Consider the following 25,503-nt stretch of genomic DNA (forward strand, 5'->3'; position numbering starts at 1 on the left):
TTAACAGGTGCTACAGGCATCCTACAGAAGGTGGAATTTAAGCTGAGTCTTCTGGGATCTAGGGAGCCTAAAAGGCAGGATGAAGGGGCAGTAAATTCCAGGCCTGAGACATACCAGTACAGAGTCATGGAGTCAGGAGATGGAATAACATGATGCATTGGGAATTGCAAGTAGACAGCGGAGCTAGATCATAGAGAGCACATAGGGGAGTGAGCTACAGGAAATTCATGATATCGTCCCGCTCCATTCAGCATCATGTGAGTTAGAGGAAAGGGAGAAGATGATGGGAGTAATTGGGACATGGGGCTTGGCAAGGCATGACTGGTAATAGGACAAGGGAGCAAGAAGAACCAAGGGTGATGGGCTTGGAATAGGGAAGGAAGGATGGGGGAGCCAAAGCTGATGTGATGGCCTGGAAAGGAGCTGAGGGGTGGTGGTCATGATGAGAATAAAGAAGGCAGAAAGAAAGTTGGAATGATGAAAGGTTGTGATCATTAAATGCAGTTTTAGAGAAAGACTGAGTTCATTGAAGAAGGAAGGAGACACACCCAGGGGAGGTGCAACCTATAGATAACAGCAGGCCGGTATTCAGACTGAGTGAAAAATTTCCCTATCATGAATTTCAAAGGAAAAGTAGCTTGGTTAAGTTGGTTATAGGGAGAGATTGTAAGTGGCGATGGAGAGAAAGGAGTAGTCTGACTCCCTGATTGTGACCAATTGGGCAGAGGGAATAACAGAAAGTGTAACCTGTACTAAAAGCAGTGCCGGGAATGAGCCAGGTCTCAGTGGGGCTCAGAAGATGTAAGGAGTAAGAAAGAGGTTTAAGACAAAAGAGTTTTTTCATGATGGAACAAGCATCTCAGAGGTCAGTGGTAGGGTCTGCCAATCTGGAGTGAGATTTTTTTTTAGGGGGGAGGGAGTGTTGAATGGTCAAGGTAGATGGGCACGAGGAAGCAGCAAGTCCAGCAAGAGGACTAAGGGTTCCTATATTGGCAGTCAGGGGTTGAGGGTCACTGAGATGACGAGTTTAGGGGAATGGGAGAGGTGCAGAGGTTGGAGAGGAGATCATCGAGGTATGAGATTATACTGTTTGAGGTCCTCCTTGGCAGATGATGTAGGGTTCTATAACATCCAAGGAGGCCCACCTCGTGGCAGGCAGGAGCAGATGGAGATACGGGGTCAGGAGGCAGGGGTGCCTTGGTCATCTGCACAGCAGAGAGCAGTCTGGCATTGGAGACGACCCCGGAGCAGGGTCCCGCAGGGATGGGAGGTGAGCAGAAACCTTCCATGTATGGTGCACTTGTGTGATCTTAAGCAACTCAATTCACTGAGCCTCAGTTTTTGTAAGATGAGTGGGTGGAATTTCTGAGGTTCCCTCCGACTATGATTCTCCGTGACACAGGCCCTGTCCCCTAGGAACTTAGAGTCTAGGAAAGAGAGTGTGACCCAGATAAGATGGCAGAGAGAGAGTATTGGATTTGGAGTCAGAGAAACTGGGTTTAAATCCTGACTGTGTCCAGCCTGCCAAGATCTCCAGTTTCCTCATCGATAACTTAGCTAAACTTCACACCCCTACTATGTAGAGAGATCAGTATTAGCAGCTCTACATTATTAAGAAGGGAAGGGAGGCACTGGGAAGTGATTTGTGAGCTCATATACTGTTTCAAAGGGTGAAAGGGACCCAGGACTCCTATCTGTGGACCACATTAAATCTAATACATTCTTAGTTGTGAATTTAATACTTCAATCAAAAACCTAATCCTTAGCAACTAGATGGACTTTGGGGTACAGGGGAGTACGGTAAAGCAAGAGAATAGGGAGCAAGAAATTTCTATTCCGGTCAAAGGGAGTAGCAATGGCTGAAGCATGTTGTTGATATCCCCGCACCTCCCATTTTGTCCAAGACAGTTTCTTTACCCATGAGATCACAGAATTTTAAAGCTAGAAGGGGCATTCAGCTCACCTAGGCCATTCTTCATTTGACACATAAGGACGTTCAGTCCCAGAAGTGATTTGCCTAAGTCACACAGGTAGTAGGTAGTTGAATTAGGATTAAAACCCAGATCCTCTGAACTCAGAACTGGTGTTGTCTTCAATGTATCTTTTCCTCTTTCAGAGGAACAGAATCAAAGAATTTCAGACTTGAAAGGGGACCCAGTGGCCATCCGATCCAACTGATACCTTAAAAGGAATCCCTTCTACAACACACATGACAAAGAATCACCCAGCCTTAGCTTGAAGACCAGAAGGAAGGGGAATCCCTCTGCCTCCTAAGACCACTTTTGACACTCAGTATTAGAAAGCTTTTCATTATACCAAATCTAATTTCTCCTCTTTGGAGTTTCCATGAGTTGCAGCAATGGCTCAGTGGGATGAGCTCTCCATCTTTCTAAGTGTGTGACATTGGGTACTTAACTTCTCTGGGTGTCAGTTTCCCTATCTGTAAAGTCAAAAGGTAGAGGAGGTACCTATTGGCTCTAAATCTGTGCTCTTATGACCCTAACTCTACTCTTTGAGACTAATAGAACAAATCTAATCTCTCTTTCACAATTAAGCCTGAAAGTTGCTATCATGTCACCCCTGAGTCTTTTATTCTATTGATTAAATATCCCTCATTCCTTCATCTAATCTTCACATGGTGTGGACTAGAGACCCATTCCCATTTTGCATATTCTCCTGGTTAACAATGTCCTTCCTTACATGAGGCACCAAAAACTACCAAAGGTATTCCAGCTGTGGTTGGACCAGGGAAGAATAGTGCACCCTCACCCTTGAGCAGAGGCTGAGATAATTGATACAAGTATTGGGTGCAGTATGTGTGCCATCCCTACATGCTCTTAATTTAAGAGAAGAAAAATAGTACAACTAAAAGCTTTGTCTGCTTTTAGGGTTGCCAGTATTTCCATGATTTGGGAATGAAACCTAACCTTATTTCCCCTTGGAAAAAAGCAGAGGTAGATCTAAATTGTATGGTTTGTCACATATTAAGTTAGTGTCCAAGCTGGGGGTGGAGTCAATTGGAGAGGAAGTTGGTGTGGGGTGGGGGAAGGGAGTCAAAAACCTTGGACTCCATCCCTTAAATAGCCCTTTCCTTTCCAAATCTGGAAAATTACTTTGGCTTTAAACTATGGCCCATTTTCCCACCTGCTGTGGCCAAGAATGAGTGGTAGTTAGGTAATATAGTGAATAGAATATTGGAGTCAGGAAAACCTGAATTCAGATCTAACCTCAGACACTAAAAGTCACTTAACCTTTCTTAGGCTCAGTTTCTTCATCTGTAAAATGGGGATAATAATAGCACCTCCTTCCCTGGGTTGTTGTGAGGATCAAATCTGATAATATTTGTAAAGTGCTTTGCACATAGTAGGTATTTAAATAAATGCTTGATCCTTCCTTCATATCCCCGGTGTTTAGTACAGTCTTGTCCCATAATGGATGCTCAACACAGCCTTGTTGGATTGGAGTGGATTTTAGCTCGATATAAAAATAATAATACTTAACTATTAGAACTATCCAAAAATAGAATGAGCTGCCTCAGCAAGTAGAAGTCCCCGACACTGGAGATTTTCCAGCAGAATATGGAATGGCCACTTGTCGAGTTGTTGGTAGGACTCATTTTTTGGGCATGGAATGGACTAGATGATGTCTGGAGTCCCTTCAACTCCAAGATTTTAGGACCCTATGCTATACCACTATTAAGAATCAGTGACATGTCATTTGATGGCATAAATTACAATAGGTATAAAAAAGTAGAAATTCAATATGGTAGCATTAAATCTGATAGCATGAATGGATTCTAAAATAAGAGGTATAGTCTGAAGCCTTGCAAAGTGACCAATTCTTTTTTTTAATAAAATGACATCAATTTCTAAAAACATTGTTCTCCTTGACATGCTGCATAACAGATATAAAAATGTGAATAGTACAAAATTCCTTATATAGAACATATTTTAATATATTACATTTGTTTCTACATAAACAGGCTATATAAATAGTGTATTGCCATATTATGTTTTATAGTCATAGTTCCCAGCATTTCACACTATGGTACAAAAAAATACATTTTTTTTTAAGAAAAGGGATAGGAAGGCAGAAATCCGGTAGAAATAGCTTTATATGTTAGAAAATCTAAATGTACAGTGGATGGTATTAGAACTCTGGCTACAAAGACATAGTTTGGAAGCTTGGCAAACAATGAATAAATCTAAATCCACTGTCATTGGAGCAGGAGTGGCCAAATAATTAAAATATTGGGGGGAAATGGAAAAACAAACTTCTTCCTTCATGGTGCTGCCTTGAGTCAAATGATGTTTAGCCCTTAACACTTTTCACAAAGCCACATGTGCTCTTCATCCAGGAAAGACCAACCAAAGCCCGAAGGACTCTGGGTCTGAAGCCTTATAAATGGCTGGGAGCTTTAGCCTGACAGTTTCCCTTTCTTTGTGGTATTCTGAATAAAAGATTAGCCTGGGAGACAAGGAACCAGAGTCATATCTTTTCCTTCCTGGAGTTAGTTTGGCCTGGAACTACAGAAAGGCCCGGAAGGAGCTCTCATTTAGCACAGTCAGAAATAGCATAAGGGACTCTCATTTAGCACAGTTAAGAAAGAGCACGCCACCCTCTAATCACAATACCCTCATCTGAGGTCTTGAAATTTCCTAGTAAATCTCCCTGCCAGCTCCTTACCAATCAGCTTCATTTAGGGGCTCCCATAACCATTTGAAGCAATTTAATATCACCACCCACTTCTTTACCAATCCAAATACTTCCTCTAAGGCTCAGTTTGCGACCCATTTTTCCTATGAAACTTTCCTAGACTAACCACAATCCACCATAACATTTCATTTTCCCAAAGTTCTATAGCACTTGTAACACCTTGAATTATTCCCTGGCCATGTCGTGTTTGTATCTTGATTCCCTAATTAATTTGTAAGTTCCTTGAGAGCAGGACCATTTCTTCTACTTCATTCATATCGACCAAAGCTGGCCACAAAGTAGAGACTTCATAAATGCTTTTAGAAGGAATGAATGAACAGATGAATGAAGAGAAAAGATAAGGCCAAGGCAGATAATGTGCCTTCAAAACATTCATTGTTGAGTCACCGACTTCTTCCCAGTAAAATACTTTGTCATTTGCTACTGTTCAACTGGCTTCCTGGTAACTGAGGTCGTCTTTCATTTTTTTTTTTTTACAAAAATCAAACATGTGCTGTTTCCTTGATAAGGAAACAATAGCTTTCCAATGTCTGAGCCATGACTCTTCAGGACAATCCATGTGATTTCCAGTTGTGGAGAGATGGGGGCCACTCTTTGACTTTAAACAGGAGGTGAGTTTAGCGGCATCCAAGAGTCAGGTTGAAGTGTGTGTGCACTGCAGGATTGGGTCTCACTTTCCCCAGGATTTAAGAGTTCTGTATCTTCACTCAAGTAAACAGTGGTGTCTGTATCATCAGAATGATACCCTGACTGGTAGCCGCTGGTCTGGTTCGAAGCTTCAGATGTCACAGACTCTTTGCTTTTACTGGGTATTAGTGCACTGTGGAAGAAATGATGACAAAATGAGTAGATCAAATGGAGGTTTTCCCTTGCTCCCAACCCTAACCCCATGGGGCCTTGTAATCTCCCTAGAGAGCAATGGTACCCATTCCTATCTCTCCCTGTGCTAATCAACATATCAGGTTGCTTGGGATAATGACTATTTTCAGGTACCAGCATGAATTTGGTTGTCAGTGATAAGCCCTCTTATTCAGGTCCAGGTCTTTCAAGCACTAGATTAGATGAAAGACATTTACCCAAAGGGATGCAAAGGTTTCTGCCAATGGAACATGTTTATGGCCTTACTGATTGACCAGCTGTTTATAAGATAATTATCCAAGCTAAGAGGGCTCTTTGCTGATCTTAAAAGAAATCAGGATGCTCTGAAAGTTTATTTGTGTTTCCCCTACACTCACAGAGATGGGATTAGAGGACACAGAAATGATGCTAATAAAATCTTTGTGCATCTTTAAGTGTTAATAACCTCAAATGTGTACACAATTGAGGCTATGTCAGAACTGCTATTGACTCATCAAAACCACATTCTTTGGAGAAACCAAAGAGATGAATCACTCAGCAGCAACCAGAAAATGTCCTTAATGAGTTGGATTCATGGAAGATGGCAGATATAGTGAAACTTAGAAATGTAAACCGTATTGAATTAAAATATGATGAGTTGTACTTTTATATACTATTTACAGTTTGTTCCATTATTTAGACATCCAAATTATACATATGAAATATCACATAAGGATTGTATAAACTCTACATGTATGTGCTTAGGTTTGTACAATCCAGAAAAATTGTTCTAGAAAACTATTATCTGCAATCTTCTCAGGTAAAGGTAAATTAAAGAAATTTTTTTTCTTACTGCCTGAAACCCACATAATAAATAGCTCAACTAGTTTTTAATGTGTAGTTATCTCAACTTATTTGTATGCCAAATCCACATAGGGTAATATGCACACTCTTCATTAAAGTACACAGAAAATAGTTTGTGGGAAGGTTAAATAAAATCTTAATGGCCATAAAGATTTTAAGAAGATTAAAATAGCCTCATTGATCATGTCCATATTGTCTGATAATTCCTCATTCTACTTCTATCTAGCAATCCCCACATTAGTCATCTAAGCAGTGGAGAGAGTATTGGATTTTGGCCTCAGAAGATCTGGTTTGAAATCCCAGTTTTTAGTTAACTATTTTTTAGCCATAGAATTTTAAGCAAGTGAATTTACTTTCTTCGAGCTTCAGTTTCCTCAAGTATAAAATGAGGGAATTGAATTAAGATAACCTCCAAAGTCCCTTCCATCTCTAAGTCCTATGACCCTATGAATGAATGAATCAATAGCCAATAACTATTTATTAACCACATCATTATGTGTCTTTCTATCTGGCAAAGCCTTACCTAAATGGTGGTGCCAGTTTGGATCTGGCCTCCAGTGTCTTCAGTTCTTCTGATGCAAGAACCATCCCACTGTCAGTCTGGTTGTCCTTTTAGGAGACAACAAAATGCCGGCCATTGAATGAGGGCAATCATTGATCAATTGCTTAAAGATGGCAAAGCTTTTATCTGACACCCACGTGACTTCATACCAACCCCATGTAGCTTTCCTCAGAGAAGTCTACCCTTTGGGAGCCCAGAAGTCAGAGCCTGGTCTGACTTACACTTTATTGCTACACAGTCTTTTAGTGGGTGGAGACAGCATTCCTTTGGGTGGCAGTGTCTGTCATCTCCCCTACACTTTTGACACCATTTTGAAAGTAGGATCAGAGAGCCATAGCCAGAATCTGGGAGCGACATCTTGTTGTACACTAGCTCTGTGTGTGTGTGTGTGTGTGTGTGTGTGTGTATGTGAGTGTGAGTGTGAGTGTGAGTGTGTGTGTATTGGGTGAGGAGGGGCAGGGAATCATCTCCTTGAACTGAGTACAAGCTTAATTCAAGGAGACAATTTATCTCAGGTAGGGGAGAGAGAAGTTGAGGTGATTCTCATCTCCTCTACTTGAGGAATACATGCTCCCCTATCTATTGGGAAGAAGTAGCTCGCTGTAGTATAAGGAATACTATCGCAGAATTCTGAATAACACTGGCTAGTCTGTTTTATAGCCCTGCCAAGAGGACTTAGTAACTGAAGGAACAAAAAGACCTTGTTATAAAGTTATCCCCCATTAAAAGGTTGCCCTATGTCCTATGGAGTCCAAGGAGAGCAGTATAGTGGGGTCCCAGGGTATGAATACTTAAATCAATATTTATCTACCTGATATTTCATCTCATGTATTATTGATTAAAGCTGTTTCTAAAAGCTATACTTACATCTGGGATTACTTTTATTTCTGGTTCCAAAGGGATGTCTTCAAATGTTTTTACACTTACTGATCGGCTTTTCCTCTTGCTGCTTTGCAGATACTGACTGTAGAAGAACAAATATTTATATTTTAGGGATGGTTTCCTTGACTCTCGAGGCCATAAGTAATATTTAAGTTCATTATCTTTTAACTACAAGGCTAATAATGATCTTCAAAACATCCCTTGTAAAAAAGAAGAAAAACAACAACAACAGAGAAACATCCTTTCCTACCAAATGCTAGAAATTTAATTTCCTGCAAAGTACATTTAAAAGTATAATACAAACCAAGTGGTCTGGATGAGTCTGTTTCTTTGGGTCGTATTTCTGAGGTTGAGAGCTGGACTAAAGAAAACAGCAGCAAGCTAAGTAAGGAGCCCCCTCAGTTCTGCTTCCTGCCTTTATGGGACTCCATTCTGGAACTGTTGTTCTTGTCTCTAGCCATCTCCTAGTGAATCTTTTTCCAAATAAAGTATAACAGTTCAGTGATACATTGGGGCAGAGGAAACACCTGTAAGTCATACTGAAGGGCTAGGAAATGCAGCAAGAAACCCGAAGGTCCCTTGTCTCCATTCACAGTGGGTTCATTAAAGCTTAGTGGCCTGACTCTTGCTCTACTATATGAATAATCCCACACACACACACACACACACACACACACACACACACACACACACATACCCTTCTTGCTTCAGTTTCTCCATTTTTAAACTAAGCTGACCTTCCTATCCCACAGAGACACTTTAAAGATGAATAAGCAATGAATTGGACACTTTCTATATGCCCAGTTCTGTGTTAACTGCTAGAGATACATAGAAAAAGCAGCAGTCCCTGGCCTCAAGGAGCTTACATTCTAATGTAAACTATATAAGCAGGTAAAAAAGAATACAAGATAAATACAAATTAGATGAAAGGTAACCTTACAGGAGAAGACACTGGAGGATGGAAAGGAAAGAACTCCTAAGCGAGAAGATAAGAGCAAAAGGGATTTTAGGCATGAAGAGTTTGAGTTCTTCGGAAGAAAGATGCTTCATAAACACAAAGTTTGTTTGTTCCCTTCAAGCTGGGAAGGGAGCCATAGTTTCCCAGAATGCAAATGAGAGGAGAGCCCTCCCTGACTCACTCTCCTGCTCTATGGAGAGAATGGGATTTTTATCCCCTGGGAAAGACCCTCCCAGCTGCAGGAGGGTCTGGCAAAAAAAAAGTTCCCTATCCATAATCAAGGAAACTCAAGGATATCTCTGCACTGAGCAAAGAGATATATAACACAGAGGGAGAAAAGTTGGCCATTTTCTCCCAGTAACTTCTTCTCTCCTCCCACTCCAAACCCTAGAGTTGGTGATCTTAGACATTAACAGCTCTCTTGTTTTTGAGCTTTTGAAAGGGTTCAGAGAATGAAAAATGGAGAAAAGATATGGAACACAGTCAATAACAAATACCAAGATGTTGTTGAAAGATCTCTGGATTTTGGGTCCAAGAACCGAGAGTTAAATCCTTTGTCATTTTCTAGCTGTATGATGCAAGTCACTCCTTGTCTTTGGGCAATATGGATCAGAGGAGCTGATGTCTAAGGGCTTTCCTGCCTCTAACTCTTATAATCCTGAGTATTTGCTGAGCATTCGTTATATGTAAAGCACTGCTCACTGGAAAGTGATTGTTTATTCAAAATAATTTAAGAAATAAAATTCAAAATTATCACTCATTCAAAAGATAAGCAAGACACAACTCTTGCTCTTAAGCTTCAAATGCAAAGAGGTTAGCATAGAAGGAGATAACTGACTACTTTCTCTCTGGGTATCCTCCTGCCTAGTTAGGATATCAGCCTGGAAGAGGAAAGTTGCTTGAGTCATTTCTCTTCCCCTCCCTGCCCCCATCTAGACAAAGCCAGGGGAGAAGAACCACTCTTCCTTGTGTCCAATGAACTCTGCTGAGTTGCAGCTGGTTTTGGTTTTGCATTATTTCCATGCAGAAGATTTAAAAATTGCTTATGGAGTCTTTAAAAAAAGAAAGAAAGAAAAAGATACATAGCTGAGGACTGGGGTATAGAAAGAAGATCCACTTGAAGGATTCTGTTTCCTTTAGACTTTTAAGTCAACGCTAGATAACGGGAAGAATGGGCTGGAAAGAACACAAGAAAGCCTTCAGGCAGAAAATGAGAGCCGGGTCTGCTGGGAGATTGTCATGTCACATTTTTCCATGATTCTGTGTATAAATGTTAGCAGCCCCATTTTACATCCGACCGACCAACGGCACATTTGGCTTCCTCTCAAATGTGACTTCCTCTCTATTGCAGGACCATATGCAAAGCAACAGTCTGAGCTAAGAAGCAGTAAGTTGGATTCTCATTCCTTTTGGTCATATTAAAGAAAAGAAGGAAAACATACTCATGACCATGAAATAATATAATGGTCTTTCAAAGAGGTGGAGGAAAGGATGTGGTGATGGAGTAAGAGATCTAGTTATGAATCGTGCCTCTGACACTTAGTAGCTGTGAAACTAACTTCTCTAAATCTAGACTTTTCTCTTCTATAAAATGAGGTAGTAGTACCTCACACGGTTGTTGGGAGGCTCCAATGAGCTAATATGCTAATAGACTGCTTTATAAGCCTCCAGGACCTTTCTAAGTATCAGTTATTAACAATAGGCCAGCAGAACCTTAACCCCAGCACTAATTCATTTTGGTCTGGAATACTAGTGTTGTTTCAATACTGACTTCTTTCCTCTTTCCTCATCTACGTGAGCCTTCTCTTTGGTGATCATCTTCCCAAATCCCAGCCACAGAAGTGAAGAGAGGCATGCTGGCTCTCCTCTCCCTGCTTCAGTCTCTGTTCCTTCCTCTGAACCACAGCTCTGTTGCACTACATTTCCCCCTGTTCACAAGGCCCAACATTTCCCATTTCTGTGCAATAGGGAGAATTCATCATAACACAGAGATTTAAATAAAAAAAAGACTAAGATTTCTTCAAGGGTCTGCAATTCAGGGTGTGTGGGGAGGAGAGCAAGGTCCTACTTGCAGGGCTACCCTTGGCTCTGGAGTTAGAGAACACACAAAGGGTCTGGGGGAACAGAAGGGAATAAGCGAATGGTGCAAAGTGGTCTTCTGGAAAGACACATTTTAATGCAATTCTTCAGAAAAATCAGTGGACTGTTTTCTGTTAAGCAAGTGTCAGGGAAGACAGAAAGCTGCTCAGAGGACCCCATGAACAGTCAGGACAATACTGACTTGCACAGGTTTTAGAGAAGCTGGTCTTTCCACTTAGTACCTGATGTGTGACCTTGGGCAAGTCTATTAATATCAGTTTCCTGATCTGTAAAATTAAGAGGGTTGGATTAGATGACCCCCAAGCTCTTCTCCAGCTCTATCATTCTAGAGATCAAAAGTCCTACCATGTAACATATACATAACAGGTAGATAGAGAGCCATTGCATACAAGAAACATTAGAGATGTGTGGTACAATGGGTAGAGAGCTAGTCTCAGAGTCCGAAAGACCTGCCTCTGCCTCATACTGTCTGGGAGTCTTTGGGCAAATCATTGAATGTCTCAGTGATCCAGGAAATTCTCTAAGACCCTGAGTTTCAGAGAAAGCATCCATCTGCTTTGGTAAAAATTGATCCTCAGGGGCTCCCTAAACTGATAGAAATCACAGAACTAGTCAATAAATAAATGAATAGAGAAATAAACAAATGTCTATGTGTGTATGTATACACACATATACATGGCATATGTAGATATATAAATGTGTACCTATGTATACATGGATGTATGCATATATAAAAATATAAATAACACATAATTTAAAAAATATAAATACTAAAAATCAGACTTGGGAAAGACCTGAGAGAATATAAGAGGTCTTTTCCAACTCAAGATTCTTCCCCGTGAGAGGATATGAAAGGTCCTTTCCAATTCAGTATTCCTCTCCCCAGTATTCTATTGTGTGCTTTCTCTAGATTAGATTTCACAATATAGGCACCCATGGATGCATCCCTTATGAGCCGTTTCCTAATCCAGTATTCATCAACATGTAAGAGGGGATAGTGAAAATATAGTTTTCTTTCTGGTCCAGTCCCTTTTCCCAGTGATTGGCCAACAGTGACATTCCAGCTGTTGCAGCTGTAGGGCCTGGGATCCTGGAAGGGGACAAAGGACCTGGGCTGAAACAGGAATTAGAGGCTTGGGGGAGGAACTCATAAAGGCCCTCTTAAAGGGGTACTACTGCTTTATTATTAGCCGCATGGCCAAGGTTAAATGTGGGAACTTGGAAATGGAATGTAGCAGCTGAAAGGTCTTCCTTGCATTTTCCACACGCCCCCTGGGATTGCCTGTAGGCCCCAGTGGGATATTCACCAGATACAGTACCTAATTCCTGCTGGGTTGTCATAATGGAATTTAGGATCACACACTTCCTCTTCCTCCATACAGGAAACAGGTGAGGTCGGCAAAGAGAGTCCGGAATCCTCTTCCATGCTCACCGATTCTGATATAGGAAGGACAATGTAGTCTTTACCATCCTGTAACAATATAGACAAAGGGGAATGTTATTGTTATGGATTCTATGCATCAAAATCCTTTTTTTACAGAGGAAACCCCCACACACACAATATAGCCATAGTAGATTTCTTGGCTCAGAATATATTGCTCTGACAGCAGAATGCAAAACTTTAAAAGATACAGTTAAATGGCTTGTCAAAATCAGGATTGTATATAGTAGGGATAGCTACATGGTAATATGGTGCTCACTCAAAATTAAAAAATCAGATGGGGATAGCACAAGAGCAGTAGAACAAGAACTGGGGGTCATAACGGAACACAAGTAGAATATGAATCAGCAAAGCAGTGCTATCATTTTATAAAAGTAACACAATCTTGGGACATGGGGGAATCATATCCAAGAGGTGGGAAGTAATTCCTTCATAGATCACCCAGTGCCCTGCACACAGTAGGCAGTTAAGAAAAGTTGGTGAATTTGATGAATCTTAACACTGATCACATCCCTAATAGAGTACTGAATCCAGATTTAGATTCCAAGCTTTAAGAAGACTCTGAAACAATTAAAGACTATTCGAAGAAAAGTAGTAAGGATGATCAAAGGGATAGAATTCAGCGGTGGGGAACCTGAGGTCTCAAGGCCAGTTGCAGCCCTCGAGGTCCTCAAGTGTGGCTCTTTGACCGAATCCAAACTTCACAGAACAAATACTCTTAGTAAAAGGATTTGTTCTGTAAAACTCGGACTCAGTCAAAAGGCTGCAACCAAGGACCGAGGCCACATGTGGCCTCAAGGCTGCAGCTTCCCCACCCCTGGAGATAGAAAGGTCCTTTGAGAAGAAAAAAAAAAATTGGAGTTCTTTTGTTAAGAAACATGAAGAACAATTTGGTAATAAATTCTTGAAGAATGTATTAATAAAGAAGGTGCTGGCTTTGAGTCATCTACCTTCAATGCGTAACAGAAGACAGAACAGGAGGACACAAGGTCTGTATACAGAAAAGATTTTCTGATGATAAGAGCCACTAACCCTTGGAAACCCACCCTCAAGTCTCAAGAACTTCTGGGAAAGAACAAAAAAAAGTCCTTGGGTGGATCCATAGAGGTCATGGAATCATAAGACCGAGATCTTCAGGCTTAGAAGGGATGCAGGAGCTATGGGTTTTCCATTGCTTAAGCATGCTCTGGTCAGAGGAGAGAGACACAGGAGGAGGAGAACAGTTCCTCTGCTTTCTTTCACCACTTAAGAGTCTATGCTTACGTAAGGGCTAGCTCCTTGTAGGGGACGGGGAGGAGCACAGAGGAGACCGAGGCGATGAAAAAAACCGAAGTAGCAATAAAATTCTATTTTTTAAAATAAGTGTCTGTGTTTCTGTCAAATTTTACATCCTGGATTCTGGCTTTATTTGGAAAGAGGATGAGCATTTTACGTAATCGAAGTTCACATCTCTATAGCATTTTACAACATGTTTTTCTCACAACTGACCAGATGCATGTAGTGCCCATTCTACTATTTCCTTTCTGCTGCTGAGTTAACAAAGATTAAGTGACTTGGAATTCACAGGCATTAGGGCTGAAAGGAACCTGATATACCATTCAGTCCAACCCTCTTAATTTAAAGATGAGAAAACCAAGACTCTGAATAGAGAAGAGACTTGCCAAGGTCACATAGGTATGAAGTACAGAGTCAGAATTGGATCTGGGCCAACTGGGTGGTGCCATGGATGGCAGACCTGGAGCCTGCCAAAAGCCCTTACTAGCTCTGTGACTCTGAACAAGTCACTTACCCCCTATGAAGCTCAAGTTCCTCAGAGATAAATTATGCATAATAACAGCACATACCTCCCAGTGCTATCATAAGAGATAACAAGGGAGAAGTGCTCTGCAAACTTTAAAGTGTTCTATAAATGCTAGCTATTATAATAATAATAATAATAATTATTATTATTATTATTATATAAATGCTAGCTAGGTGGCTCAGCGGAAACAGCACTGGTCCAGGTGTCAGGAAAACTCAAGTTCAAATTTATGTCAGTCAGACTCTCGTTAGCTGTGTGACCATGGAAAACTTGCTTAACCTCTTGTAGCCTCAGTTTCCTCATCTGCAAAATGGGGGTGGTAATAGCATCTACCTCCCAGGCTTATTGTGAAAATCAAATGAGATAATAATCATAAAGTAAGATACATTGTAATATAAAACATAATAATTTATATGAGATATAAAATTATATATTATAATATAAATATGCTATAAATTATTATAATAAAGTATAATAATTATATTGTGTGTAATTATTAAATTATAAAGATAATAATTATAAATTATTTTATGAATAGATTAGCACAGTGTCTGGAGCATATAAGCACTATATAAATATTAGCTAGGAAGAGAAGGAGGAAGAGGAATATTTTTTAAATATGGTACCCTTGAGCTGCCTCTAGATAAGTGTTCTTCCTACTGTACCTTACTATAATTCTCTAGAATTAGTTCTGTATCAGTTCATGAATTGGTACCCTTGTGACTTAGATGAATGTCAGCTTTGAAAAGTACCTAGCTTACCTCCTATACTGTGAGAGAAGCTGTCTCACTTTCAATTACATTTCTCTAGAGGTTACAATGTGGTTAAGGCTATGTATACACACCCACATACAAACTCATTTAGAGAAAGTCCAATCCCTCTCCGAACTCCTCATACAAAAGTGCTATTGGGAGGTTGGGGCACAGAGGGCTTCACATACCTGGTGAGCGCTGGCCTGTAGCAAATTCCCTAAATGCTCCACGAGTTCTGAAAATGTGGGTCTCTGCTTGGGATCTCCACTCCAGCAGTCTAGCATGGTTTGGTACCTAGAAGACAACAAGAATGAAGGTCAAGTTCTCTGATCTCCTTCGTCTGGATGGGAGGGTGATAACGTCTTAACTGAATGGCTAGTGTAAGACAGAAATTGGGCTAGGCACCATGGAGAACCCAAAGAGGCATGAATCATAAAAAATAGCATATAATAGCTGAAATAAGTGGAACAGACAAAACACACTATTGAAAGTCCAAAAAGGAAAGAACTCTTTGAACGTGAATGAGGACGGGGGATCTGACAGAATACTGGAATCTTGGAGTTGGAAGGGACCTCAAAGGCCATCTACTTCAATCCATACTTCATAAAGAATCCCCACTACAACATACCCAACCATTCATCATCCAGGCTCTGCTTTAAGACCACCAATGGGGAGGAACCCACCACCTCCCAAGGGAGCCCGATGCACTGATGAAGAGGGATGGAAATGGGCATTGTAGTTGTGGGGCACACTGGAATGCTTGTCTTTGAGGAAGTCTTACATTTCAGGGGTAGTGTACTCAGGGGCCCTCATTCGGGTTCCTTCTTTCAATCGCCTGCAAAATTCCTCGTCTATTTTTACCCCAGGATATGGGGAGGCACCTGGAATGAAAAGGTAAATGAGATCTCTCTATTCCCACCTCCCACCTACCCTACTACCCTGAAGGGCTGCATTATAATGGAAGGAGTATTTGCCTTGGAGGCTGAAGACTTAGATTTACATACAAGTCCCAATGCTTAAATAATTCTTGTTAAAGGTCTGTATCTGTCTGTCTTTTACAAAGAAGGTATAATATTTGCACTACCTTTCTCCCAGGGTTATTGTGAGGTTAGTGTTTTATAAATCTTAAAATTCCAGGGAAGTCTATGTCATTTTTATTACAGAGGATCACAGGAAGGAAGGAAACAGGCATTTATTAATCATGTACTATGTGCCAAGTATTGTGTTAAGTGCACTACAAATATTAGATAATTTGATCCTCACAACAACTCTGAGAGGAAGGTGCTATTATTATCCCCATTTTATAGTTGAGGAAACTGAGGCAAACAGAGGTTAAAATGACTTGGATTTAGGTCTTAGAAGCAATCTTGCAAGCCATCTAGCCCAACACCTCATTTTACAGATGAGCAAACTGAGGTTGAGACCTCAAATGACTTGACCTAGGTCATGCAGATAGTAAGCGGCAGAGATTCAAACACAGATCCTCTGATTTCAAAGCCAATGTTCTTTCTATTATACCAAGCGATAATGCATGTAAAATGCTGTCATCACTATATAAATTTAAATTATTCTTCTTATTCTTTTATTATTATTACTGCTATTATTAATCCATGTCCACCCTTCTAGTTATTAACATTCAAGCATGAAATGTAGCCTTGCCCAATGAGGCATAAAAACAGGGACACAGAGAAGAAGGCACACTGGTCCCACTGGCTTCTATCTCTTGGCTTTCATATCCAGAGGCTGGATGAGTTGAAAAGAAGTGACTTACCCAAGGAAAATATTTCCCAGAGCAAAATTCCAAAGGACCACACATCACTCTGAATTGTGTATACTCTATCAAAAATGGTTTCTGGGGCCATCCATTTCAAAGGCAGTCGAGCCTATAGACCATAAGAAGAATTAGAAACCATTGAAGAAAAGCAAAAAGATTTCTGTTGTTCCTAAAACACCCCCTCGAAACAGTGGTAGATTGTCTTTGAAACTTACGTCTCCTTTCCTGACATAATCTGGGTCTTTGTAAATGTCCCGGGCTAAGCCAAAGTCACAGATTTTGACCACGTTCTTCTCTGCCAAGAGGATGTTTCGAGCTGCTAAGTCCCGGTGGATACACTGCAATGGGAAGAAAGCATGTGCGTGTATGTGTATCAGGTCTTGTCTCTGCACAGCTGATCACTTTGACATCTGCTGGGACCTCATGGGCTGAGGTCAAATAGTATAAAAAATCTGGGGCTTTTTTGGAGGAGGAGGGGACCACACACCTCATGTCTCACATCAGAAAAGAGACTGGTTACCAAGGGAGGTGTTAACAGTTTTTATCAACATTAAAAAAAACGTTTATAAGCTGAGTCTACCCACACATCTGCTTATTGAATAACCACTCCAAGCCTTTGGGGTTAGGTAATCAAATTATGTGATGACGATAGTACAGAGCAGGTTTAGATGTAAATAGATTTATTTTGGCCACAATGAAGAGTGTGTTTCTGGTCACATCCACATATCCCCTTCCCTCTGCTAGATGCTTTTCTGGGCACAAAACACCATATATAGCTAACAGTTTCAGCCAGGGTGGGATGTATTTCTGAATGAGTGCACAGGCGTCAGATGTCAGACAGCCTGATTGGCTCATCCAGTCAGCTTCTCTAGCCCCCCAACCAGTTGATGCTGTATTGGACCTCTCAGGGTGTTTTCCAGAGTAGCTCCTTTCATCTGGAAGTGTTGCACTCCCACATGAGTCTAATAAGCTAAATGCAACCTGTTATAAAGTTAAATTACTAGTATACTAAAAAATCATATTAGTTATGCCTCGAATTGTCTTCTTTTCTTCTTTCTTTTTTTTTTTTTTTGGTGAGGAGAGGAGGGCAATCCTCCATTTTGAACTCTTTATTCAATGTTTATCACCATTTAATTTTCTGCTTCAGGCAGCTCTAGATTTTTTTTCTTTTTTTCTTTTCTTTCTTTCTTTCTTTCTTTCTTTTTTTTTTTTTTACTGCTGGTGGAATGGTATATGGAACTTCAAGAATTCTAAATAATAATAGCCAACATTTATATTGAACTTTAAAGTTTGCAAAGCATTTTACATATAATTATCTCATTTGATCCCTACAGTAACAACATTGTGAGATTTATTGTTGCTGCTTAGTGGCTTCAGTCATGTCTGACCCTTTGTGACCCCATTTGGGGTTTTCTTGGCAAAGATACTGGAGTGGTTTGCCATTTTCTTCTCCAGCTCATTTTATAGATGAGGAAACTGAGGCAAACAGGGTTAAGTGACTTGCCCAGGGTCACACAGCTATTAAGTGTCTGAGGATGGTTTTGAACTCAGTTTTCATGACTCTAGGCCCAGTACTCTATCCACTGTACCACCTAGCTGCCCCCATACTGTCAGATAGATGCTATTATTTCACCCATTTTACAGATGAGGAAATTTGAATGAGAGAGATTAATTGATTTGGCCAGGTTCCAAAAGTTAATATAGTATCTTTGTGACTCCCACCTTCCATACAAAGCTATCTCTTAGAAGAGTTGTTGTTCAATATAGCAGGAGGAAAATGTAGGAATAGAGAAGGTTGTCCTTTTCAAAGGAAGATTGAGGACTGTGGGAGGCAATTGGAATATTGGGTATGATCCTAGAGGTGGAATCAGAAAGATTTGGGTCCAAATCTCACCTGAGACACTTAATAGCTATTAGCCTAGGCAAATCACTTAATGCTCTCTCAGGCTCAGGTCTCCAATATGTAAAATGAGTATAATTAATGCTACTACCTCCCTATTTGTCATAAAGATCACGTCAGATAATATGAGAAACTTTGCAAACCTTAAAGTGCTATTATTAAATACATTTATTTAATCAATTAAATTATTATTAAAGTGCTGAAGTATGATCTACCATTATTATTATCACACATCAAAAACCTTCCATAAATAACAAAGGATCTCAGGAGAGATGTGTAAATAGAAAACAAGGTCAGAGAGACTGTCACCCTAACAATCCCACCACTTTGAATTAATACAGAACTTTTTTTTTTGGCTACTGGAAAAGCCTTCCATTGTGTTTCCTAAAAGGATGGAGCAAAACAAAGAATTTTAAGCAATAGACACAGTCTGCCAGTTAGCTCAAGAGCTGCCTTATTTATCCTGACACTCAGGTAGCATACAGATGCCAAGAAAGACAGAGGTTGGTTGCCCTTTTCTCTTTTCATAGTCAAGAGAGGTCTGGATGACTTGACTCTCTAGTCTTAAAACAAAACAAAAGAACAACAACAACAACAAAAATCACTGTTCAATTCCTCCACCAGGGCAAAGGGACCCAGGGAACAGCTTATTCCTTCTCAGAGAGACCCCACAAGACACCCAGTTTCCTGTCTCGTCTCCAGGGCAAGGAGAAAACATGGGCTGCCTAACAGGAAGTGTCTGAAGCTATGGGATCAGAAGGCTCCGGAGGACTTTAAAGTTGGAAAAATAAATTGGGTTAGGGATTTCATCCCTAGGCTATGAGAACTTGAGCGGAAAAGGTAGAAAAAATACTCTTAAGTTTTCTTATTCCCTTGGGAGGCAAGTGTAGTCAGAGAGACCTTGTTGACTGTGAATTTTTTCCCCTGAAATTCAATTGATTTTTCTTTTGTTTAATTTTAAATCATTATTTGTGGTCTTTTCAAGAGGAATGGTTTCAACCAATTGCTGTCCCGCTTTCAGATATCTGTAGCCCAGCACGTTCCCACTTCAGTCTTTGTTTAGCTTGGATTTCTAATTTTAGCTCTTTTAATCTCTCATCTTAAATCTGTCCTTCCCAGCTTTTAATTATACTACAAATAAATGCTTTTTGAAGGGGTGATGACTATAGATAAAGTAAAAATAGCCCCCACCCCACCCCCAAGTCCTTGATGTCTAGCATAATTGTAGTATCCCAGGTCAGGTCCCTTTCCTTACTCAGTTTTCCTTTCAGAATTCTTCAGCCTCAAGAATAAATTACAATCCATAAATAGAATACTTGGCACCTCTTCCTTTTCTATTTAGTGATGTGGGGAAATATATAGAAATAGTAGCTAGAGAACTGACCTCAGAATTGGAAATGTCTGAGTGCAAATCCTGCCTCTGACACATACTGTGGGATCTTGGGTATATCACTTAACTTCCTAGTCCCCCAGAAGACTCTCTAAGACAGGGGTCCTTAACCTTTTCAGGGTTTTGGGCCCCTTTGGTTATTGGGGAAACCCTATATACTCCCTCAAAGAAAAATGTTTTTAAATAATTGAAGGAAGAGCTAAAATGCATTATGAGATTAGTAAAAATTAAGATGTGATTTGTTTTCTCATCTGAGTTCATGAACCCTACCCCCAATCTATCCACAGAACCCTTTGGGTCCCTTGGGCTCCAGGTTAAGTAACCCTGACCTGGTAAATCACAGATATGCAACTAATATGCATTGGTAGAGGTAATTTTCTCACTGGAAATTCCTTAATTGTAGGTCTGGGCAAAAGCTACTACTACTTCTACTACTTCTACTATGTCTACTACTACTACTACTACTACTACTACTACTACTACTACTACTACTACCACTGCTACCACTACTACCACTATTACTACTTCTCCTATATATTTATATACTACTCCCACTCCATCACTATACCACCACCATCATTACTATTACCACTACTATGACCACCATGACCACTATGATCACTTTTGCAACTATCATCACTCTTCCTACTACCACTATTACTATTGCTTCGGCTATAGCACACGACCTAATTAGCCCTGGTACTCCACTGACATTGCTTACTTTGCGTGATGCCAAAAACTCCATGCCCTTGGCCACCTGGAAGCTGTAACAGATAAGATGCTCCAAGCTCAGAGAGTTCTTGCACAGATCTTCAGCAGCTGTTTGGAAAGGCAAGGTGACAGTGGTCAATGAATGATACTCCTTTCCCCCCAGATTATTAGTGTAATAATAATAACTCCATGACCTGGAAATTAAACTCAAAGAATTAAAAGCAGTGGGAATTCTTAGAATGAATCGCAATATCCTCTTTGTGTCCTCAGGGTGGAATGTGAAGTTACAATATGTTCTCATATTTTGGGAGCTGGAAGAGAGGCGAGAGCTAAGATTGGAATAAGGAATGGGGAGTTTGAGGATAACTGTTTTTGGTAGTTTATTGCTTTGGATACTTTCCTGTTGTTCCTGTGCCCAGACTGATAAACAATAGTATCATATCAAGAAGTCTAAAAATAAAACAATAATATCCAAGTTTATTAAATTTCTTTTCTCTAAGCCTCTGCAGGACAAAGGCTAAAAGAATAAGAGATAATATCCTAAGGACGAAAGGAAAACTAGTCCAATTGTATTTACTTTCTCTTTCTTACTTTTAGACCAAAAAACTAAAGCCTTTCAGGTTAGGCCTAAGTGTGGGCCTCCTTCTTCAGAAGGACAATTCAGCAGCCCTAAGATTCAAACATGGGATGAGTTCAGATAATGCCATTATTATTCATTGCAAATGGGTACAAATGAAAAGTAAAAACCAAAATGCACCACTCTCAAGTGCTTCTCCTAAATTCTAAGAGATGAGGATGGCAGGGGCCCATGCATGACGCCTTTTCTGGTAACAGAATTAGTCTTTCCTTAGAATACTTGAATCCCTTTACTAAAAGCTGTAGTGTTTCAGAGATATCCAAGGAGAGAAGAGAATGCATAGAAAGCCCAATTGTTGACAGAACTCTCCCAAGTTCCCAACGATTTCTTAATTTCCAAATATGACGGTGTTTTCTCAGTCTGTATCCTTTTTGACCCAGAATATGACACTGTTGATCACCCTTTCTTCCTGGATTTTGTTTTTTTCTCTAGGCTTTTGGGACACTGTTTTCTCTTGGTTCTCCTATTTGTACAACCATTCCTTCTCAGCATCCTTTAGTGGATCACTGTCCTGACTGCACCCTGAAACTGTGGTTGTTCGCCAAATATTTGTTCTGGAACCCTTTCTCTTCTATCTATAATACCTTACTTGGTACCCTCATCAGCTCCCATGGGATTAATTACCATCTCTACACAGATGACTCTGAAATCTTTATTCTCTTTCCTGACTCCAGTCCCACATCATCAATTCCTAGACATTTGCAACTGGATATCCCATAGCTACCTCAAAGTCAACATGTTCAAAACAGAACTAATTGTCTCTCCCCCACCCCCAACCTATCCCTCTTCTGAACTTTTCTAATATTGTTGAGGGTATCTCCATCTTTCCAGTCTCCAGGCTCACAAGCTTGGTGACATCCCTGACTCCTTATTCTTATTTGCACTACTTATTTATCAGTTTCCAAGTCTTGCCATTTCTGTCTCCACAATGTTTCTCCCCTCAGTCCCCTTTTTCTCTACCTGCAAAGCCACTCTTAGCATCCTCACCATTCTGAACTATTGCAATAGCCTCCTTCCTGATTCTTGCCCTAATCTACCCTCTACATAGCTGCTAGAGTGATTTACCCAAATCTCAGGCCTGACCACGTCATTCCCCTGTTGAATAAACTGTGGCAGCTGCCTCTAGGATCAAATATAAACTCCTCTATTTGGTTCTTAAAGCCCTTCCCAACTTGATCCTAACTTACCTTTCCATCCTTATTACACACTACTCTCCTTCACACTTCCTGTGGTCCTTCAAACTGGGTTTCTTAGTGTTCCTCATACAGAGCACTCCATTTCCCATCTCCATGCCTTTAGACTGGCCATTTCCCATGCCTAGAATGTACTCTCTCCTCAACCTCTTAGCATCCTAACTTCTTTATACCCTAGTTGCTAGTTCAGTCCTCACCAAAACCACCTTGTATCAAGTTTGTATAAATGGTACTCTTTTCCCTCCTATGGAAGGTAAGCTTCCTGAGGGCAGGAACTCTTTCACTTTTGCCTCTTTGTATCCCCAGTGCATGACACAGTGGCTGACACATAGTAAGGATTTAATAAATGTCTGTTGTTTGATTGACATGAATGGGCATGATATCCCTTACCCATAGATATTTCAAAGGTGCTTCATGAAAATGCATGTTTCTAGAGGTTTGTTAGACTTAGAATTCTACAGAATTACAGAATTTTGGAACTGGCAGGGACCACAGAAATCATCTAACCCAACCTCTTCATTTTGCAGATGAAGAAACTGAAGCCCAAAAAGTGAAAATGACTTTTCTATGGCCACAGATAAATTTCTCAGCCAGTTTAAGATTTCAAACCCAACTCTCCTGACTCCTGGAAAAGTATTCTTTTCCCTACCACATTGTGTCCCCTATTATTTGTTTCCCCTTCATTGGTCTTATTGGAGATATTGAACTGTGAAAAAAGGGAGTCTGATAAAGAAATAGATGCCAGGAAATGCTAGAGAGTGTGGGCAAATAATAACAATAACAACATCTAATATTTATGTGGTACTTTGGGGATTTGTAAAGCACTTTACATTCAATATAAGTCTGGGCACTGCCCCTAATTCTTCCTTCTTCCCCTCTGGGGTGAGACGTAGCCTGGTATGTTGGCACTTTGCTTCCTAGAGGGAAAGGAGTCAGATCTAAGTCATTAGTCACCATTTTTCTTTTTTTTTTATAGTCACCATTTTCCACACCACTTCCTTTTCATGCAAACCCCTTCCTCTGTGCCCCCAAGAAGTACCAGCATGCTCCCAGGATTCTAGATTCATAGAGAAGAAAACCTGGAGCTCCCCTCTAGTTCTCACAGGTGAGGTGTCTCTAGCCAAATAAAAAGAGAGGATGCATTTTCCCAGTGAATTTGGCACATGCAAGCCAGAAAGCTGCAATTTTATCAGTGTAGGAAATATCTAGTGTGGAAATTCCTTCCAACAATGAAAATGGGCACCTTGTCGCAGCTTATAGCCTTGGAGAGTTAGCTGGGGCATTGAAAAATTACAAGACTGACAATATATGTCAGATCTAGGACTTAAATTCCAGTTTTCTTAACCCCTAATGTCAACTTTCAATTCACTTCTCCCATGCTACCTCTTAATAAATGTCAATTATTCACTAATTTGGAAATATAGCCTATAGACTTAGGTCATCTGAGATCATGTTATGACTTGGGCAGCTCCAGGTTGAACAGAACCCCTAACTGGAAACCTCATTCTCTTAATAGTCATAGTGCTAACCTGGTTCCTTGTTTAGGAAGAGAGGTCATGGTCCTACCAAGCACGTGTCTGCTTCCCAGAGCACAGGTTTTCATTCTGGCATGTTCAGAATTAAAACCACAGGGTTATTTTTGCCACTGTCTAAGAGAAAGGGATGCTAGAGCATATTAGCTCATCTCATCTTATAACCTTACCTACTTCCACATCTAGGTTTTTAGTGAGGCTGAGTAGAGGCAGTACACCAAAGGGCTAGTGTTCTGTTTATAATTAGAGACTCTCCACTGGAGATAACTTTCCCATTGTCTTTCCCCAAAGACACATAAGTAAAAGCAAAATAGAGTAGATGACTAGTTTACCTTCCTCCTCCTCCACATCACTGAGAGATTTCTCCTCCACAAACCCTGAACTTGCCGAGCTCTGACTACTGGTGATGCTGTCCAATCGGCGTTTAGGGTCCACGGGGATTTCCCCCACATAGTTGTCCTTTCCCTGTTGGAACCGTGAACTTTTGGTCTGGGAAGGAAAAGTTGAAATCACTATGCAAGACAGAATTTCCCAAAAATGATTCACAGTCATAAAAAGAAAAATTCCTGAGACACAAAGCAGTGATTTCCATTAGAAGAGATAGATGCTGATTTGTAGGCATATGGTAATTTTGGTAAAAACTTTGAGAAAGTCCATCCCCCCTAGCTTATGGCTGATATTCCCTAAAGGCTCCTTCCTCTTTTCAATTAAAGGAAGAAATGATTTGTCACCTCCCATTTTTTTTGGTCCCACTTCCCAACATTCTAAGGCTCCATAGAAAGGAATTGACGCCCTCCCCTGAGTTGCTAAATATGACTGGGATAGAAGAAGAATAATCTGAAACTGTCCTTCCTTTTCCTTAGTCACTCCTACCCCAAGCCTCTTTCCCATCTACAATGGATCAGTAAATTGATGTCACCCAAATAAAGCCTGAGAATTATTTTCCCTGAAGGTGAAAAGGAAAGTCTAAAGCATCCAAGAAATAATAGGAGGAGTTTCTAGCCCAACTACAGGAATTTTCTGTTCCTGATAATTTTCTCATGGAATTTCAACTGGAAAAGTAACGCTCATCACTCAGCTGTAGTTCTCTATTTCAAGGTATTGCCAGTTAATTCCACCGAGAGTCTGCCATACCTTGTAGGCAACAAATTCATCCCTCTTGCTCCTTAGGTAAGTCGACAGGTTTCCAAATTTGCAGTATTCTACAATTACCATGAGTGGCCCTGCAGAAGGCAAAATATATTAAAAAAGGAAAAATCTTTTTTTGCCATCTTTCTTCCCCCTTCCCTTTCTTCCTCCTTTACCTTTCCCTTTTCCCTTTCCTTTCTGAAGTCTCTATCAAGCACCAACTCTAACAAGCAAGGCCCATAGTTTTGAGGGGGACAGAAGGCGAATAAACATTGACTAAGCACTTCCTTTGTGCTGAGCCTGAGGGAGACGGGAAGGTTTAGAT

The 25,503-nt window shown here is 40.5% G+C and overlaps 1 protein-coding gene across 2 annotated transcripts in view; it reads right to left on the minus strand.

Annotated features, from left to right (window-relative positions):
* Nucleotides 1–5,145: 5,145 nt before the first annotated feature.
* The window catches only part of KDR (kinase insert domain receptor), a 50,655-nt gene continuing 30,297 nt past the window's right edge, over nucleotides 5,146–25,503 (minus strand). For both annotated transcript variants that reach the window (XM_027836310.1, XM_027836308.1), the window contains exons 20-30: nucleotides 25,185–25,273; nucleotides 24,383–24,539; nucleotides 20,699–20,796; nucleotides 16,903–17,025; nucleotides 16,685–16,796; nucleotides 15,695–15,794; nucleotides 15,102–15,207; nucleotides 12,239–12,390; nucleotides 7,847–7,943; nucleotides 6,941–7,026; nucleotides 5,146–5,536 (exon numbers count right to left, since the gene is read on the minus strand). In XM_027836310.1, the coding sequence (XP_027692111.1) occupies nucleotides 5,317–5,536; nucleotides 6,941–7,026; nucleotides 7,847–7,943; nucleotides 12,239–12,390; nucleotides 15,102–15,207; nucleotides 15,695–15,794; nucleotides 16,685–16,796; nucleotides 16,903–17,025; nucleotides 20,699–20,796; nucleotides 24,383–24,539; nucleotides 25,185–25,273 (1,340 nt within the window). In that variant the 3' untranslated portion in view covers nucleotides 5,146–5,316. The remainder of the gene's footprint in view (nucleotides 5,537–6,940; nucleotides 7,027–7,846; nucleotides 7,944–12,238; nucleotides 12,391–15,101; nucleotides 15,208–15,694; nucleotides 15,795–16,684; nucleotides 16,797–16,902; nucleotides 17,026–20,698; nucleotides 20,797–24,382; nucleotides 24,540–25,184; nucleotides 25,274–25,503) is intronic.

The sequence above is a fragment of the Vombatus ursinus genome, unplaced genomic scaffold, assembly GCF_900497805.2.
Source record: "Vombatus ursinus unplaced genomic scaffold, bare-nosed wombat genome assembly UNPS02014818.1, whole genome shotgun sequence".
NCBI lineage: Eukaryota > Metazoa > Chordata > Mammalia > Diprotodontia > Vombatidae > Vombatus > Vombatus ursinus.